Genomic DNA, 16,807 nt, shown 5'->3' on the forward strand with positions numbered 1-16,807 from the left:
CATTTCCTTCATAATCGTGGGGAAGGGAGGAATTGTGGCTTTAAGATACACATTTCTGTCAATTATATCTCAACAAAAAATTAGAAGGAAAAAAGTTTTTAAGAAAGTTAAAACTTTTTAAATTTTCCCTGGTGGTCCAGTGGTTAAGAATCTGCCTGCCAATACAGGGGAAGCGGGTTCGATCCCTGGTTCAGAAGATCCCAAGTGCCACAAGGCAACTAAGCCACAAGCACTGAAGCTCAAGACCTAGAAACCATGCTCTGCAACAAGCGAAGCCACCGCAATGGGAAGCTCGTGCACCGCAACGAGAGAGTACACCCCACGCGCCACAGCTACAGAAAGCCCCTGCAAAACAGCAAAGACGCAGCACAGCGCAGCCAAATGTCATCACAAATGCAGAAATCCATTTTTAAAAAGAAAATTTAAAAAATATATATATATATACACACACGTATCTCTAACCATGTCTCTGTATTTCTTCACAGACATTTAATGCCCTTCAACCTACTGGTATAAACTCAGCACCAAAGAGCTTAGAAATTGTATTTTTAAAAATTTTTATGTTTTGCATGAGAATGATACGTTCTCAATAAAGAAAAAACTCAAAGAATATGTAAATGCTACTTCAGAACAGTTTTAATCTTCAGCTTTACATGGAGAGGTCTCAGAGGTCACAGGTGATGGATAATTAACATATTGCTACTGGCAATTTCAGGAGGCACAAAAAATATTATAGTGTATGGTTAATGAACAGCTTGACCGATTAGATTTTCCAACATGTGTGATTTACTCAGGCTAAACCATCATTTCACAGCCAAACTCCTGTATGTGTCAAAACTATTCCCGCGAATATGCCTGCAATATAGGAGACCTGAGTTCAATCCCTGCGTCAGGAAGAGCCCCTGGAGAAGAAAAGAGCAAACCACTCCAGTATTCTTGCCTGGAGAATCCCATGGACAGAGGAGCCTGGTGGATTACAGTCCACGGGGTCGCAAAGAGTCAGACACAACTGAACAACATTACAGCCAAAATTCCTAAGGCAAATCCAGGAAAGAACACATGAACACTTCTCTCAAAATTAAGAAGCCCAAGTTCCTTTTCTACCTTTAGTAGATCAATTCATCTTCATTTAGAGCAAAATAGTTATTTTTATGGTTGAAGTCTTAAAAAAATTTTTTTAAATCACAGCTATTTTAAAAGGTAATTATGGCTCTTTCCTCTCTGACTCCTCTGCTTCCCTTCCTGAATAATTCATTCCTGAAGCCTTAGATGTGCGTTTGGGGATGGACCTGGAGAGGGGAGGGGAAGGGCAATAAGGGCCCAGGGCAAAATCAGAGCCCAAGCAAAGTGAGGAAACATGCCGCAGGGGAGCCACCCAGGTAGGGTGAGCAGGGCACCCACACCAGGGGCCACTCAGTCTAGGGGCTGGGGAACTTGAAGCTCCGTATGGAGAGAAGGGCAGGGCAGCAGAGACAGGAGATCAGTGGGCAGACTGGTCACATACAAGGGGACTGATCAAATAAGTATATTAATAATGATGGGAGTTGAGTTTCTCCCCAATGATGAAAGGAGTTACAAATCTAGACATGAACCCTATAAATGAACTCTTACAAATCAGGATGAACGCTATGGTGCTGGAGTAGAATTGGATGTAAAGCCACAGTTTTCACACAGGTACAGAAATAAAGTTGTGAGTGGGTGAGCCACACATGTGTGCACCCTCTGTCCACTGACAGAGCTGGGAAGAGCATCACCTCATTCACAATGGGCACACCCAGAAACCACAGCGTGGCTTCTAATTACCATTCTCCAACAAAGAGAACTAAGCTCCTTAGAGAAATGGCTAATTCCAGAGCTGCATGAGGGAAATTACAAAATGAATCTGCATATATTGTTATCAGGAAAGCAAAGAAGTATTCAAAAGATGATGGGAACATGCAAAAAGAATATAAAAGCCAGCTGAATAGGCTCCAGCTGGCCAAATCTAAAGAATTTGAATATGAAAATAAAAAAGTAACAGAGTATAACTCATTGAATAAAACAGGAAATAAATTAACAGATTGAAATGTGATGAGGAACTGAGTACTTAACAGAGTTTCAAAGCACTTCCTCAAGAACATGTATTAAATACAAAGGAAAAGGAGTTACAAATTCATAGTGGAGAGGACTAGGAGTCACTACCCTTGATCAAGAGATCAAAGTGAACATCACCAGTATTGATCAAGAGATCGAAGTGAACATCACCAGTAATGGGACAAAGGAATCGTGTGCCCCTGATGGGAAGCAGTGAGAAGGCAACATCACCTCCAGGACATTCTTGATAAAGACACATAACCTGAATCTCATCATGAGAAAACATCGGACAAACCCAAACAGGGGGGCATTCTATCCAAATCACTGGTCTATAATAATTTTTAAATGCCAAGACGATGAAGGTCAAGGTAAGACTGAGAAATTACCCCAGAATAAAGGAGACCAAAAAAACATGATAAGTAGGAATTTCCTGGTGGTCCAGTGCTTAGGACTCTGCACTTGCACTGCTGAGGGCCCAGGGTTCGATCTGTGGTCAGGGATCTATTCAGTAAGATTCTGCAAGCCTTGCAGGGCAACCAAGAAAAAAGTCATGACAAATAAATCCAAAGTGTGATTCTTAACTAGATCCTTTGCTGTAAAAGACAGTACTGGGACAACTGCTGAAACCTAACCTGGATCTGAAGCTCAGAAAGCAGTGATGTATCCACGTTAATGCCCCTATTGTACTTCAGTAGAACAGGAGAAAGTCCTTATTCTCAGGAACTCCCCCAAAACGTATCCAAGGATAGGAAGGGATCCAGTCAACAACGCACTCAAATGCTTCACTCTGGACTGTGCCTCCAGCTCTGGGGCAAGTCCGTCACTGATGAAAGGAGATGGTGACATTTACTCACTGTTTCAGGGTCTTCCAGGGGCTCATCCAGCTCTGCATAGGTCACGATGGTGTACCCTTTACAGACCCTCCACAACATTTTTTCAAATGCTTCAACTTTTCCTTGGTTAATTAGGCCAGATACAAATCTATGAGACAATAAAGGCTGTGGTCAAGTAAAAGCAATGAATATTATCAAACTGCAGTAAAAGAATGATGAAGACATTTATTTCTGGCAAAATGGGGAAGATACCCTGAAAGCTCTCCAACTGAACAATATCTGAAATGCTGGATGAAATATGTTTGAAACATCCTCTTCAATGTAAAGCTGAGCTCATAATTTAGAGAAATTCTTGGAATCCAAAAATAAAACAGGACCTCGTAGTTATGTCCTGACGTATTATACGGAGCCAGTATCTATACGTAACCAGTATCTCAAGGCCTTGAGTTTCAGGGCCAGCATGGCAGAGGAGACCTGGCTCTGTATCAGGTGAGGAGTTGGAACTAAAGCCCCACAATCCCCTCAAAGTTGGGACTCTCACCCCCTCAACAAAGGACTGCACCTTAAGTGAATGGGTGGACTAGAAAAAAAATCCATCTTGCAAAGGAGCCTATATGCAAACTTGTTTATTTCCATTCAATTTTGAGGAGAAGGGGGAGAATATTCCTTGATGATTTACAACCACAGGTTAGAATGCACTCAGGTTTGTGGATGAAACTCATATTATGTGCAGGGTGAATAACAAAATAGGGAAAAAAAAAAAACTCAAGCAGAAAAATTAATGTAAAATGATTCCAAATAGGTGGAATGCTCCCAAGTACCTGACATATGTAAAAATCAGTTCTTTCTGAAGGAATACAGCCTCACACTAAACATCACTGAATTCCTGCAGATAAGGAGCAAAGGAACCGAAATTCATAGTAAAAAGAAATTACAAATCATATGAGGAAACAAGTTACCATTAGCTCAAGTAAACAGAATAGTAGAGAGAGAGAGACCCTTAAAATATGATTAATAAATTACCCAATTCAGTTTAGACCCTATGTCCCCACCAAACAAAACAGGACTTGATGCTTCAATGACCAACTATTTGAAGCTTATGGAGTAATGATGAATGGCATAAATGCTCCTTCTTTCCAGTTCATGATACCAAAAGAAGAAATTCCCATCACATTTACTTAAAAAGTCAATAGAGCTAAGTGATTCAACTCAACAAATACTAGAGTACAGTGTTTTCTCATACAAATATTCACTTTCTTTCATTCCACACAGGCTTGCAGATGGTGGCTGCTCATCTACTCTCATCTCCCACTGACAAGAAGGACAGTGTGAAGCTCGCCAGGCCAGTTGTCACCTACCCCAGTTTTGCTCCCAGCCTCTGCATACAGCTGTAGTCCAACAAAGACTCGTTCTCCAAGGGAGGGAATTCTTCGTAAGTGGGTTCGAACTACAAAGAGACATGAAACCAAGCGTGTCTCGCCAAAAGTGATACTTTAATTCCCAAGTCCTGTTTCCAAACAAGTCTGCACGGCATCAGAACTACTCAGATCTGGGTGCCAAGTTAACTCAGACATGTGAGTCGGCTCTGATAAACAAAGAGGATAACCTCCCTATTCCTTATTTGTAAACTACTTGATGACATTTACATATAATAAAAAGTCTGGTTATGTCCTCGCCTTAACCTAACACAAAGTAACTGTATCAGAGGTCACACCTGCCACAGGAAGTGAAACAAAGTTCAGAAGGAATACACTCTGCCCTCTCTGATGCTCAGCTGGGTACAGTACTGCTGCATAGGCTGTTCTTTATTCCTATATAGATTTTCTCTTTTTTTTAACTTCCATTACTTTTAGGAATTTGAGAAGAAGGAAAGAATAAAACTGAAATTTTGGAGTTTGATTTCCACTGTTCAATTTTTTTTCATGATCATAAAAAGTCTTTTTTTCAATTGCAAACTAAAGCATTTTACAAATAGGAAGTAGTTATTGTTAAAGCCGGGGCTTCCCAAGTTGGCTCAGTAGTAAAGAATCCACCTTCCAAGAAGGAGACTCTGGTTCGATCGTTGGATCGGGAAGATCCCCTGCAGAAGGAAATGGTAATTCACTCCAGTATTTTTGCCTGGAAAATCCTATGGGCAGAGAAGCCTGGAGGGCTACAGTTCATGGGGTCACAAAGAGTTGGACAGGACTTAGCAAACTAAACAACAGCAAATGGTTAAAACCAACATGGAATCCAGCTGAAAAATAAAGTGAAGATCAAAATGTATCTCTTTCATTTTTTAAAGATGTATCTCTTTTAAAAAGCAGTATCTCTATAGGAGTTGATAACAAAATCTGAAAACCTTATGGGAATGAGATTTTTATAAAAGAAATGCACTCCTGGGACTTCCTCAGTGGTCCAGTGGTTAAGACTCCACTCTCCCAATGCAGGGGGCCTGGGTTCAATCCCTAGTCAGGGAACTAAAATCCTGCATGCCATGCGGCCAAAAGAAAGAGAAAGAAAGGCACTTCCTCCAAGTATCACCAGTACCTCCACATTGCGCTTGACGAAGGTCTTGGTCACTCGCAGCATGTGGGTGTACTCAATTAGCTCCAGCAGGTTCTTCCTCAGCTTCTCCTTATTCTTAGTGACCTCTCTCAGCTCAACCTCCAGCTTCTGCAACTGCTCCTGAAATGAAACGACAGTCCTGGCTCTAATACTCTTTTCACAGCACCCCAGAACCAGGAGAAGTTTTTAAAAGCCAGAATGTATATGAGAGTTTGATAGGGATATGAAAACATGCACAGGTTTTCAAAGTTCATCATTTTCTGTTTCATATTAATTCAGGTACCCATGATGGCAAGCACTTGGGTGCCATGATGACTCTGCATGCTAATCTCAGGTCTTAGAACTTCTGGTTTCCCTTCACCTGCTTACACATTACCATACACCAAAGAGTCTTCCTCTTTTAAGACTACATTTCCTTTTATTTGTAACACAGAAAAACACTCTTTCCCAAACATACCCATTTCTAGTCTCTAGCCTGAGTTTCTATGCAGTTGCACTTATTCAATTAGACATAAAAAGACTTGGGAACAAATCTTTAACAATTAGTTGTGTACCAAGCATCCTTACCAATACTTTAAGTATTAAAACAGTAGAAGCAGAAATCTGTAAAACAACCCACTGACTCAATGAAAACTTGTATTCAAACAAATGCCCTGACACACTACATTTATTACTTGTGCTCTGCTTTATAGAACTGATAAATAGCTACAATCACCATATTTGTAAGTACATCACAACCAACACATCAAACAGGCCAAACCAGCTGACTGCTCTCATTGGACTGTATAGTTGTCTCCAGAGTCCGTTCATATACCAACTGCTAAATGACTTCCTCCCGGTAAAACAAACAGAGCAGCCGGCAATGGAATGGTCCTAGTTATTCAGTACTAATTGTTTTAGAAGGGCTGTAAAAGCTCTAGTCTATTTCCGAGTGTGATGAACGCTCAGATGAGGAGACCAAAATCTCAACAGATAATTCATGAGGGTGAAGGGGGATGCTAATGAATGAATGACCCCATGCTCTCAGTGTATCCCAGACACTGAACTCCAAGAGAAGGAATCCTGCTGGCTGACCATGGGGAACCACTTTCACATTAGCTTCTGATAATTCGAGGGGAAAGGGTGAGAGTGAAGCAGGGGAGAATGTGAAGGGCACAGGCCTGAAGCCTCCATCACCTCCAGTAGCAGAAGCATGCTAAGGCCTGCAGAAGCCCAGAGGTTACACAACCAGATCTCACAATCTAATTCCTGTCAATCTCTGTTCAATACCACCTGTCTTACACTAAGGAAAAAAAACCTGAATTCTAGTTAAAATGTATCACAGATAATCTGTTACTGAGACTTAATCAAACATGGTCCTTTGACTTTCATTCCAAAGTCTTTAGAAGAAAGGCAGAAAAGCACTAGACAATATACAGTAAGTGAATAAGCCCAACTGAGGTTAGGGACCTAAAACCCTCCTCCAGAACCAAGTTACCTGCATTTCCAGCACTTGTTTCAGAGGTGGTGCCGGAGGACTGGTGTCCCCCTCAGGGAGGGGAATATCCGCTCTATTGATTTCCTGCACCAAGTATGCTGTGGAAAAGTTAAACAAATTAGACTGAAAAACTTACTCCAGGACATTTCAGTGAGAACATTTCATGTCCCCACTTTTCCCAGGTCATCTAAAAACTGTCTAAAGGCACAAAAGTCTTGACTGTCCCAACTGACAGATGACTACTGTCACCTTGCTTCTGAAGATCTGTACAGTAATTCTGCCTAGAGAGATCAGCATAGTGACAGTAACCTATATACATATTTTCTGAAATTCCCCGAACTTCATTACTAAAACTCTAGTTAAAGAACTTTGGAGTCACACTTGCCTCTGCCACCTGTAGACAAAGCAGAAAGTTAAGAACACACTTGGAAGTGCCAGGAATAAGCCACCAGAGATGTCAGTGTGAACTCCCTACAGATGCCATTAGGAAGAAATATACACCCATCAGGAAAAACACAACAACCTTTATCAGCAAAGAGAGAAACCTCAGGGCAAAGAGCCTGGCTCTCCTGAGTCACCAGTTAGCTGTGATGCTTTGACTTAGGACGATTTACACTAGATTCATGAAACTCATACTCAAACAGCCAAAAATAACTTAAATTCTTTAGTTTACATGTTCAATTCCTTGACACATCCTTTTCCGTAGGATAAAAGTCATAATACCTGGTAAAAAATCATTACCAGATACAATGTTTTGGAGAAGTCTTACTAGTTATTTTGCTAGGAAGGAAGAAGGAAGGAAAGGAGGGAGAGAGGAAGGAAAACAGGCAGAATGTCTTACCAATAAGGAAGCAATGGGCTTAAGAGCTTTTTGGAAATGGATGTAAATTTTTTTAACCTATTTTACCTAAATTTGGGCTTCCCCAGCAGCTCAGCTGGTAAAGAATCTGCCTGCAATGCAGGAGACCCCGGTTCAATTCTTGGGTGAAGAAGATCTCCTGGAGAAGGGATAGGCTACCCACTCCAGTATTCTTGGGCTTCCCTGGTGGCTCAGACGGTAAAGCATCCGTCTGCAATGTGGGAGACCTGGGTTTGATCCCTGGGTTGGGAAGATCCCCTGGAGGAGGGCATGGCAACCCACTCCAGTATTCTTGCCTGGAAAATCTCGATGGACAGAGAAGCCTGGCAGGCTACAGTCCATGGGGTCGAAAAGAGCAGGACACAACTAAGCAAAGAAGAGCACGGCACATATCTAAATTTACTTGATGGTTCATTTTCTTTTAAGTCTGGATTCTTTATGAAACAGTTTAAGCTACAGGAGAAGGCAATGGTACCCCACTCCAGTACTCTTGCCTGGAAAATCCCATGGATGGAGGAGCCTGGTGGGCTGCAGTCCATGGGGTCGCGAAGAGTTGGACACGACCAAGCGACTTCACTTTCACTTTTCACTTTCATGCATTGGAGAAGGAAATGGCAACCCACTCCAGTGTTCTTGCCTGGAGAATCCCAGGGACGGGGGAGCCTGGTGGGCTGCCGTCTATGGGGTCGCACAGAGTCGGACAGGATTGCGGTGACTTAACAACAACAAAGCTACAGGAAGCCCTGGGCATGTCTAATGTCCTGTCAATCCTGCCCTGTCTTTGAAAACTCATTCCAAATATACAACCTGTCCAATGACTCATACACGTGGCAAAGAAGGAAGTATGATATTGCCCTGTCTTTCACGATCCACACAAATGACTGGGATCGCAAACAATATGCAGAGGACTAGGCTGCTGATGATCCAAAGGTTTCTTTTGATCTTAAAAATTCCAGTTAAAAAATATGAAATCCACAATAATTAACTATTAGAAATCATTCTAAAAGTCACCTTTATCTCCCTCCTCAACTCTCTCATCCTCAGGTTTTTCTGACAGTGACTTTGGAACTGTTCTCCTCTCTGTATTTCAATCAAAACTTCAAGGTTTGAACTGATAAAGACTATTTTATTTTAAAAGATGCTTGCTCCTTGGAAGAAAAGCTATGATAAACCCAGACAGCATATTAAAAAGCAGAGATATTACTTTGCCAACAAAGGTCCCTATAGTCAAAGCTATGGTTTTTCCAGTAGTCATGTATGGATGTGAGAGTTGGACCATAAAGAAGGCTGAGTGCCAAACAACTGATGCTTTTGAACTATGGTGTTGGAGAAGAGTCTTGAGAGTCCCTTGAATTGCAAGGAGATCCAACCAGTCAATCCTAAAAGAAATCAGTCTTGAATATTCACTGTAAGGACTGATGCTGAAGATGAAGCTCCAATACTTTGGTCACCTGATGTGAAGAGCAGATTCATTAGAAAAGACCCTGATTGAAGGCAGGAGAAGGGGACAAAAGAGGATGAGATGGTTGAATAGCATCACCAACTCAATGGACATGAGTTTGAGCAAGCTCCAGGAGATGGTGAAGGACAAGGAAGGCTGGAGTGCTGCAGTCCATGGAGTCTCAGAGTCCGACTTGACTGAGCGACTGGACAACAATAACATTTTATTTTAGGCCAAGATGTTAAAAGTTTTACAGATAAAGGAAGTAGCCTTGAACTGCTGAGTTTTAACAGTTAACAGTCAGAGAACACTGATGTATGCAAAGGAAATAATGCCTGAGAAAAAGGAAATTACTAACCAATCTATCTACCACTTCCTACCTCCCTTGTGCTCTGATTCAATTTTAAGTAATATATTAACATGTAACAAGTAATATATTAACATGTATAACAATTTTAAGTAATATATTAACATGTATATTTTAAGTAATATATTAACAAACATGTAGTTTGTTCTAAGTTATAACAAACTACAAGGGATTGGGTAAATAACTCATAGTATATTAATACCATAAAATACTATGCTGCCATTAAAAATGATGAATCAATCTGTTTACTGACATGAAAAGATGTTAAAGTATCATTCAATAAGAAACAAAGCTAATAACAAAATAATCTGATTATTATATATGTAAATCCTTAATTTTATAGATGAATAGTAAAAAGTGTGGAACGATAATATAAACCTACATAACAGTGATTACATGAATGGTGAGAATACAGATGACTTCTTTTTTCTTTTCTACGTCTCTAGATTTTCTAATTTTTCTAAAGTGAATAAGGTTTGCTTATGTATTTAATTATATAAAATAATTATTTAAGTTGTTTAAAAAAACTTACCCAATATTCGCTCCAGTTCTTCACATCGCTTCACCTCACCAACAAATTTTCTTTGGAAAGAACTTACATTCTGGTTGAGCTAAGAAGAGGGATGAAAATTTTGCTCTGAATTTTCTAAAATTTAAAAACAACTTCGATTTTATAAATAAAGTACGACTGCCAGGGTTTAAGGGAAAAGCATTTCCTTGTATACTACTGAGTGGAGTATAAACTGACCCATCTTTTCTGGAAAGCAATTTGGCAACTGTTATCCAAAAAAGTCTGGGGACTTCCCTGGTGAACCAGTGGTTAAGAATCTATCTTCAAATGCAAGGGACACAGGTTCGATCCCTGGCGGGGGAACTGGAAGCCCGCTCACCACAACTAGAGAGTTCAGGCACCACAGTAAAGACCCCACTCAGCCAAAAAAAAAGATTAAAAAAAAAAAAAAAAAAAACAGGCTGAAAAATATCCTCTAGTCCAGAACGATCCCATGAAGAAATTCAGCTTCAAAGAAAAAACTATGGATACGGACAAAAATGTGTGAAGAAGAGGATCAACTTCAAGGATAGAGAAAAAACTACTGACCATGGAAAACTGGCTAAGGAAATCACCGTCTACATCCACACCGCGGAATACTAGCATTAAAAAGAGGGGTAAAAAACAACCAATACATCAATATCAGGGAGGAGACACCCAGAAACCTGATGTAAATGAAAGAAGACGCAAAGGGCCACAGACTGTGCGACTCCATTTCTATGAAATGTCCAGGCAGGGAAACCTAGAGGCAAAAAGCAGATGAGTGACTGCCTGGGTCTCACAGTGAGGAGGGGATGACCTGGAAATGAGCATAAGGGACCTTACTAGGATGATATCATGTTCTGAAACTGGCTTGTGGCAACGGACACAGTACTTGGAAAATTTTCTAAAAACCAACAAATTGTACACTTGCAGCAGGTGAACTTTATGATACACATCAATAAAGTTGTATAAAAATTATGGGTCGGTAATGTAATTGATTACTATACATTTATTAAAAATGATGTTTTAAATGATTAGGTATTTGATTATATTAAGAAATTATTATTAAAAATTTTAGGTATGATAATGGTATCTTTTTAGTGTCCTTACCTTTTAGAGGTACTTATTGAAATATTTATGAATGAAATAATATATCTGGGATTTGCTTCAAATTGATCTTGTCTGATGGGAGCTTTCTTTTTTTTTCTTTTTTGCACCATATGGCCTTCTGGGGTCCTGGTAGTAAAAGCACCAAGTCCTAACCACTGGACCACTAGGGAATTCCCGCCATGGGTTTATATTACGGGTATATAGCAATTCACTGTTTCCATATACTCTTCCCTCTACTTAATATCTTATCATACAAAGCTTAAAACAATAAAAAAGATTATAAAAGAATATTTAATAAAATGAGGAAATTAATCACAACTTGGGTGTGGGAAGAAGATTAAACATATTATCAGTGTGGGGCTTCCCAGGTGATACAGTGGTAAAGAATCCACCTGCCAACACAGGATACGCAGGTCTGATACCTGGGTCGGGAAGATTCCTTGCAGGAGAAAATGGCAACCCACTCCAGTATTCTTCCTTGGGGAATCCCAAGGACAGAAGAGCCTGGCAGGCTACAGTCCATGGGGTGACAAAGAGTCAGACACGAACGAGCACGCACGCATGCACACATTATTAGTGTGGCTCCAATGATACAAAAATACCTATGCATGTACATTTTAAAATATTATTAGAAAAATAATGTTTGGCCAATGTTAACCAAAACGGTAAAGTGTTTATTTCTAGCTAATGGGATCATGGAAATTATTATCTTAGGTTTTCCAAATTTCCCACAATGGACATAGATTACATCACAACTTTTTGAATTACAGTAATAATTTACATTGAAAGGCACATGGGGCAAGAATTTTACGTTTACTCCACTCAGTGTGATATGGGGTGGAAAGCAAAAGTTGCTCAGTCGTGTACGACTCTTTGCCACCCCATGGACTACACAGTCAGTGGAATTCTGCTGGCCAGAATACTGGAGTGGGTAGCCTTTCCCTTATCCAGGGGATCTTTCAAACCCAGAGATCGAACCCAGGTCTCCCACATTGCAGGCAGATTCTTCGCCAGCTGAGCCACAAGGGAAGCCCACAGGGCGTGGGGCACTCTCAAAAAGGAGAATTACAAACAGCGTGGCATGAAGCTGCTTGAACATCTACCCTAAAGCCTCAGTTCTTGTTCAGTTTTCCAAACTTCTATAAAGAACTAACCAGAAGAAAGGCAAAAATTCTAATCTCACTTCTGTTTGTCACATTTGCACTCATTTCTGGAAGTCACACTAACCCAAACTAGTCACCACTTTCAGGTTCCCAGTGATTCAGATACCCTCAGCCTGGTCAGAACTAAGAATGAGCAGAGGAAGCCGCCCATCAAAAGCTGTCTATACATGACACGGCTTCTCAGTTTTGATGTCTTTTTCTTCAATATCAAACACTAGTGAACTCAAATCGGACACCAGGGTTCCACAAACAGTAGGATCTTCGTGAAAAGGCAAATTTCTGTGGCAACAACACACACGTGACTGGATATGACATCCGCCATCACCGGCTTACACAGCATGGTAACTGGTTTTTTTCTATTGTGCGGTTTCTTGTGTGAAGTTTAGCTTCTCTTTTCTTTTTAGGTGGTAACAGCACCTTAATTCCAGGCTAATGCTATGAAGTACATTTTAACACAGATTCACTTTAAGACTAATAATTAATCTAGAAAAACCAGCACAGGCCGCCTTGTGCTGTTTTCACCAGTACCCACACCTGCGATCCTAACAGACAGAAGGTAAACACTGTCCCCAGACTTCAGACCCTGAGAAAAGTGGGATGGCCTTGCCCTTCGCTGAGTCCTACTGGTGAGTTGAATCACCTTTCTTTTCCAGGTCTTCTCTTTGGCTATCGTTGCAGAAACTCCGGTCCTGCCTCTCCTCCCTTAGAAGGATCACTAAAACAAAAGGGGGAAGAGCTCCTACCTGCACAAGCCAGAAAAGACTGGTGTCAGTGATCCCACCCGGTGAGCACAAAGTCAGTAAGAAACTCCAGAAGAGAACAGAAAGAGTCAGGTATGATGGAGCTCTCTGCTCTAGCTGCTTGACAGTCATCCCGAAGTCAGACACACATAGACCCCTGAGCTCTGAACACCGAGCATCACACAATATGAGCATTTCCACTTTATTTCACTTCTGAAAAAGATGAACAGCACTTTCTTTTTCTTTCCCTGATTTTCAGTTTAGAAGAATCTCAAGCGTCCTCTACTACCTAATGTAATGGCATTCAACAAAATTTGAATCTTCACAGCAATTACAGCATTTGTTCAAACCTCTAAGACTTCAGCTTGACTGAAGTCTCTCGGCCTGAGGACTAACAGGATGGAAGAAATCTATTATAAAGAAGGGAGCCTCTTTCTCAAACAACTCTTTCCTGAATCTCTCCGGGGCTCCTTATTCACAGTTCAGCACAGCTCCTGCCAGCAAAGTGGGCATCATGTGCTGAAGCCCAAGTGGCTCCAAGAACCAGGACAAGCTGGGCCCTCTCCGCAGCCTTATCTCTCATTCAGGAGTTTCTCTCTGACCTTGCAATTGCCTTGGGGGACCAACCCAAGGATCGCTGATATCAAATATTGGGTAGAAGAGTTCCCTCTTGAAACTAAAGCACCCTCAGAAAGATGAAGGGAAACCAAGGCGATGAAAGGTGGGTCCCAAGAAATAGTGTTCACTCAAGTGACTTCGAGCTCAATCAGCCAGGTCCTGCTTCATAATCTCCTTTTCACACTTTTTTTTCCAGCATGGCACTTATTACAGCTCATAATCAGAGTGTGTTTGTTAACTCCTCCCAGATTGTGAGCAACAAAAACACAGGGACTTTGTCCATCCTGCTCACCCCCGAGTCTCCAGCACCAAACTCAGCAAGCACTTGATACAAGCTTGTTCATTCATTCCACAAATGCCTATTAATGCCCACAAAGCAAGGTGTACTTAGGAGTCAGGAATGAACAAGACTCTTACCCCCAGGGGTTGACAGTCCATGGTGGAGCCAACCAAAAAACAAATAAACAGATATATAAAACAAGTGCTTATTACTACTTGTTGGGGGGACAGCTCCCTTTCAACAAATTCTGACTCTACTCCTATTCCGTACGAGGTAGTGCTAGGTATCAATACATCACCAAGTATCAGTGAACGACAAAAAATCCCGCCGCCCGGGAGCTTACCCCAAATTCATTCCTAATTCAGACTTCTGGCTCTTCCTGTTCCCTCCACCTGGGTCCGTGTCCCCCAGAACTTCCCAAGCCTGGCTCATTCCTCACTCAGGTCTCAGCCCAAGGACACCTCCTCAGAGAGGCTTCCCTGACCGCCCCTACCGGGGGCACCATCTCACCATCCCCTTTTATTGTCAGTACAGCAAAGGTATTCCTGTTTACGTATCATTACTTAATATTCCTCCCCTCCTCCGTAAGTTCCAAAAGGGCTTCAAGAGGCCTTAACAGATTTGCTCTCCCGCTTAATTAGCCCAGTGCCTGGCTCCGAAGCATCAGATGGCACGACCCAAGCTGATGAAGACAAGCGTTCCTAACTAACCCAGCCAGGGCGGCCGCGGACCAGACATCCGGCGACCCTGGGCTCGGGCCCCGCTCTGCGGAAGCTCTGGCCGGAAAGTGGACTTCAGCTTCCCCTTCTGGGAAATGGGCGCCCCTGCCCAGGTGCCCGCGGGGAAGGAGGCCCAAACGAAAGGTGCAATGAGGGAGCTTGGCGGGGAGCGACAGCCCGCATCTCACGGGCGACACTCACGTCTCGGAACTCGACCAGGCCCTTCTCGCCCAGGACGCTGAGGCACTCGTAGGCCGTGCCGGACTGCAGGAAGAGTTGCGCCAGGCACATGGTCTCGCTCCGGAACAGGGACCCCATGGCGGACCGGCCCGCGCCCCCCGGCGGGACCCGACGGGCGCCGGCGGCTCCGGGCTGCGCGGTCCCGCACGGTCAGCCGGGCTGACCCGGGGATCGAGCTTCTCCTGCGGCCTGGCCGCGGCTCCAAACCATGGGGCTCCGGGCTATAGCAGCTGTCCCTAGTCCAGCCACCGAGGCCGCCGCTCCAGCCTCCGCCAACGCCGCCCTCGGGGCCCCGCCCCCTCGGCTACAGCCGGTTCCGGTTCCGCCCCCACGCGTGCGCGCGCGCGCGCGCCCCCGCCGGCCGACCAATGGCGCCAGGAGTTGCGGCCGATGGCGGCTGCGGGGACAACTGGCACTAACTCCGCGTCAGTGCGGGGAGTTCAGGAACTCAGCCCCGGCCTGACCAACAGCTGCCCCTCTCTCTGCCGTTCACAACTTTATAGGAGGAGTTTTATTGATTTTACGTGCTAGAAAGTTCACCCGACTAGAGTATTACAGTTTTGTGATTTTTAGTAAAGTTACAGAGTTCAGTGTCTGGATCAATTTGAGAACGTTTCCATCAACCCCATAAAGATTTCTCCTGCTCAGCTGCAGTCAGTCCCCTTCTTATCCCCTAGGTCCCGATAACCACTAAACAACCTTTTCTCCATAGATCTGTCAAGACATTTCTTATCAACGGAATTACACCCCGTGTGGTGGTTTTCTCTGGGGTCCTGGCCCCTGTGCAGACAAAGCAGGGTCTGGTGCCAGGCTACTCTTGATAGGATCCTGCACACAGCAGCTACAGAGATCTCTAACAAGACGAAAATCGGATGTGAGCTTACTTAAAATCTTCTGACTTCTCCCACTTCATTCTGAATAAAGTTCAAACTGCTTACCAGGGCCAGCAGACACACCACCTGGTCTAACCTCTCCCTTCCCCAAGCCCTGGTCTCCACCCCACCCACCTGCCTTCTTTCGTTTTCCAGGTTGGTGCACTTCAACTTTCTGACTCTTCCCTTCTCTCTGCCTAGAACACCCTTCTCCAGGGCCTTCTCAAGACTAGCTCCTACAAGTCTCAGCTCAAATGTCTCTGCTTCTAAGAAGCTGGTCCTGACCACTAGCAGAAGTGTCCCTACCACCCCACCCTAGGCAGTCCTGTTTTATTTTCTCCATAGCACCTAGCACTGTCTGACATTATCTTGTCTATGTTTATTGCCAGTTTTCCCCCAGTAGAATGTAAAACTTCCTGGACAAAAAAAAAAAATCACCTGCCATTTTGGTAAGCAAAGGATGTCACAGCCATCAAGCCAGTAGCCACTGCAGCCACCCCCAAGGGTTCATCCCCTGAGGGGATTCAGAAAGGAGAAAAACAAGTTACCGGTCCTAAATAGTTAAGATGCATATCTAAGGAATAATTTCCATGAGCCCAGACTCTTCCACCTTCCCACACATGGAAAAGTGTTGCAGAGAAGAACCAATTCTGACTCCCATGTTTCAACTGTTTCTTTGACTTGCTTTTCATTGCTGTTATTATAATCATACAAAATGGCCTGCCTCAGAGGATGCTGCACCTCTGCCTGTTAAACTAAAGTGCCTTTGTTCAGCTCAAAGAGAGACTCTGACCCTGAGCACCTGTGAATGGCTGTGAGAAAAAGAAGAGAATAACACATCCCTCCCTTCCTGAGGCTGGTTGTACTGCAAGCCTGATGGCCCTTTCTACTTTACTTCCTCATTGCTTTTTCTTCTCTATTCTGTCTTTTGACTTT

At 43.0% G+C, this 16,807-nt stretch overlaps 1 protein-coding gene across 1 annotated transcript in view; it reads right to left on the reverse strand.

Annotated features, from left to right (window-relative positions):
- Nucleotides 1-15,293, reverse strand: part of ATP6V0A2 (ATPase H+ transporting V0 subunit a2) — a 41,053-nt gene extending 25,760 nt beyond the window's left edge. The window contains exons 1-6 of the mRNA XM_086347311.1: nucleotides 14,961-15,293; nucleotides 10,130-10,208; nucleotides 6,931-7,028; nucleotides 5,436-5,573; nucleotides 4,265-4,353; nucleotides 2,928-3,054 (exon numbers count right to left, since the gene is read on the reverse strand). Of these exons, the coding sequence (XP_086203437.1) occupies nucleotides 2,928-3,054; nucleotides 4,265-4,353; nucleotides 5,436-5,573; nucleotides 6,931-7,028; nucleotides 10,130-10,208; nucleotides 14,961-15,077 (648 nt within the window). The 5' untranslated portion in view covers nucleotides 15,078-15,293. The remainder of the gene's footprint in view (nucleotides 1-2,927; nucleotides 3,055-4,264; nucleotides 4,354-5,435; nucleotides 5,574-6,930; nucleotides 7,029-10,129; nucleotides 10,209-14,960) is intronic.
- Nucleotides 15,294-16,807: the final 1,514 nt, after the last annotated feature.

The sequence above is a fragment of the Bos grunniens genome, chromosome 17 (assembly GCF_055505025.1).
Source record: "Bos grunniens cultivar Pamir isolate PY7600 chromosome 17, Bosgru_T2T1.0, whole genome shotgun sequence".
Taxonomy (NCBI): Eukaryota; Metazoa; Chordata; class Mammalia; order Artiodactyla; family Bovidae; genus Bos; species Bos grunniens.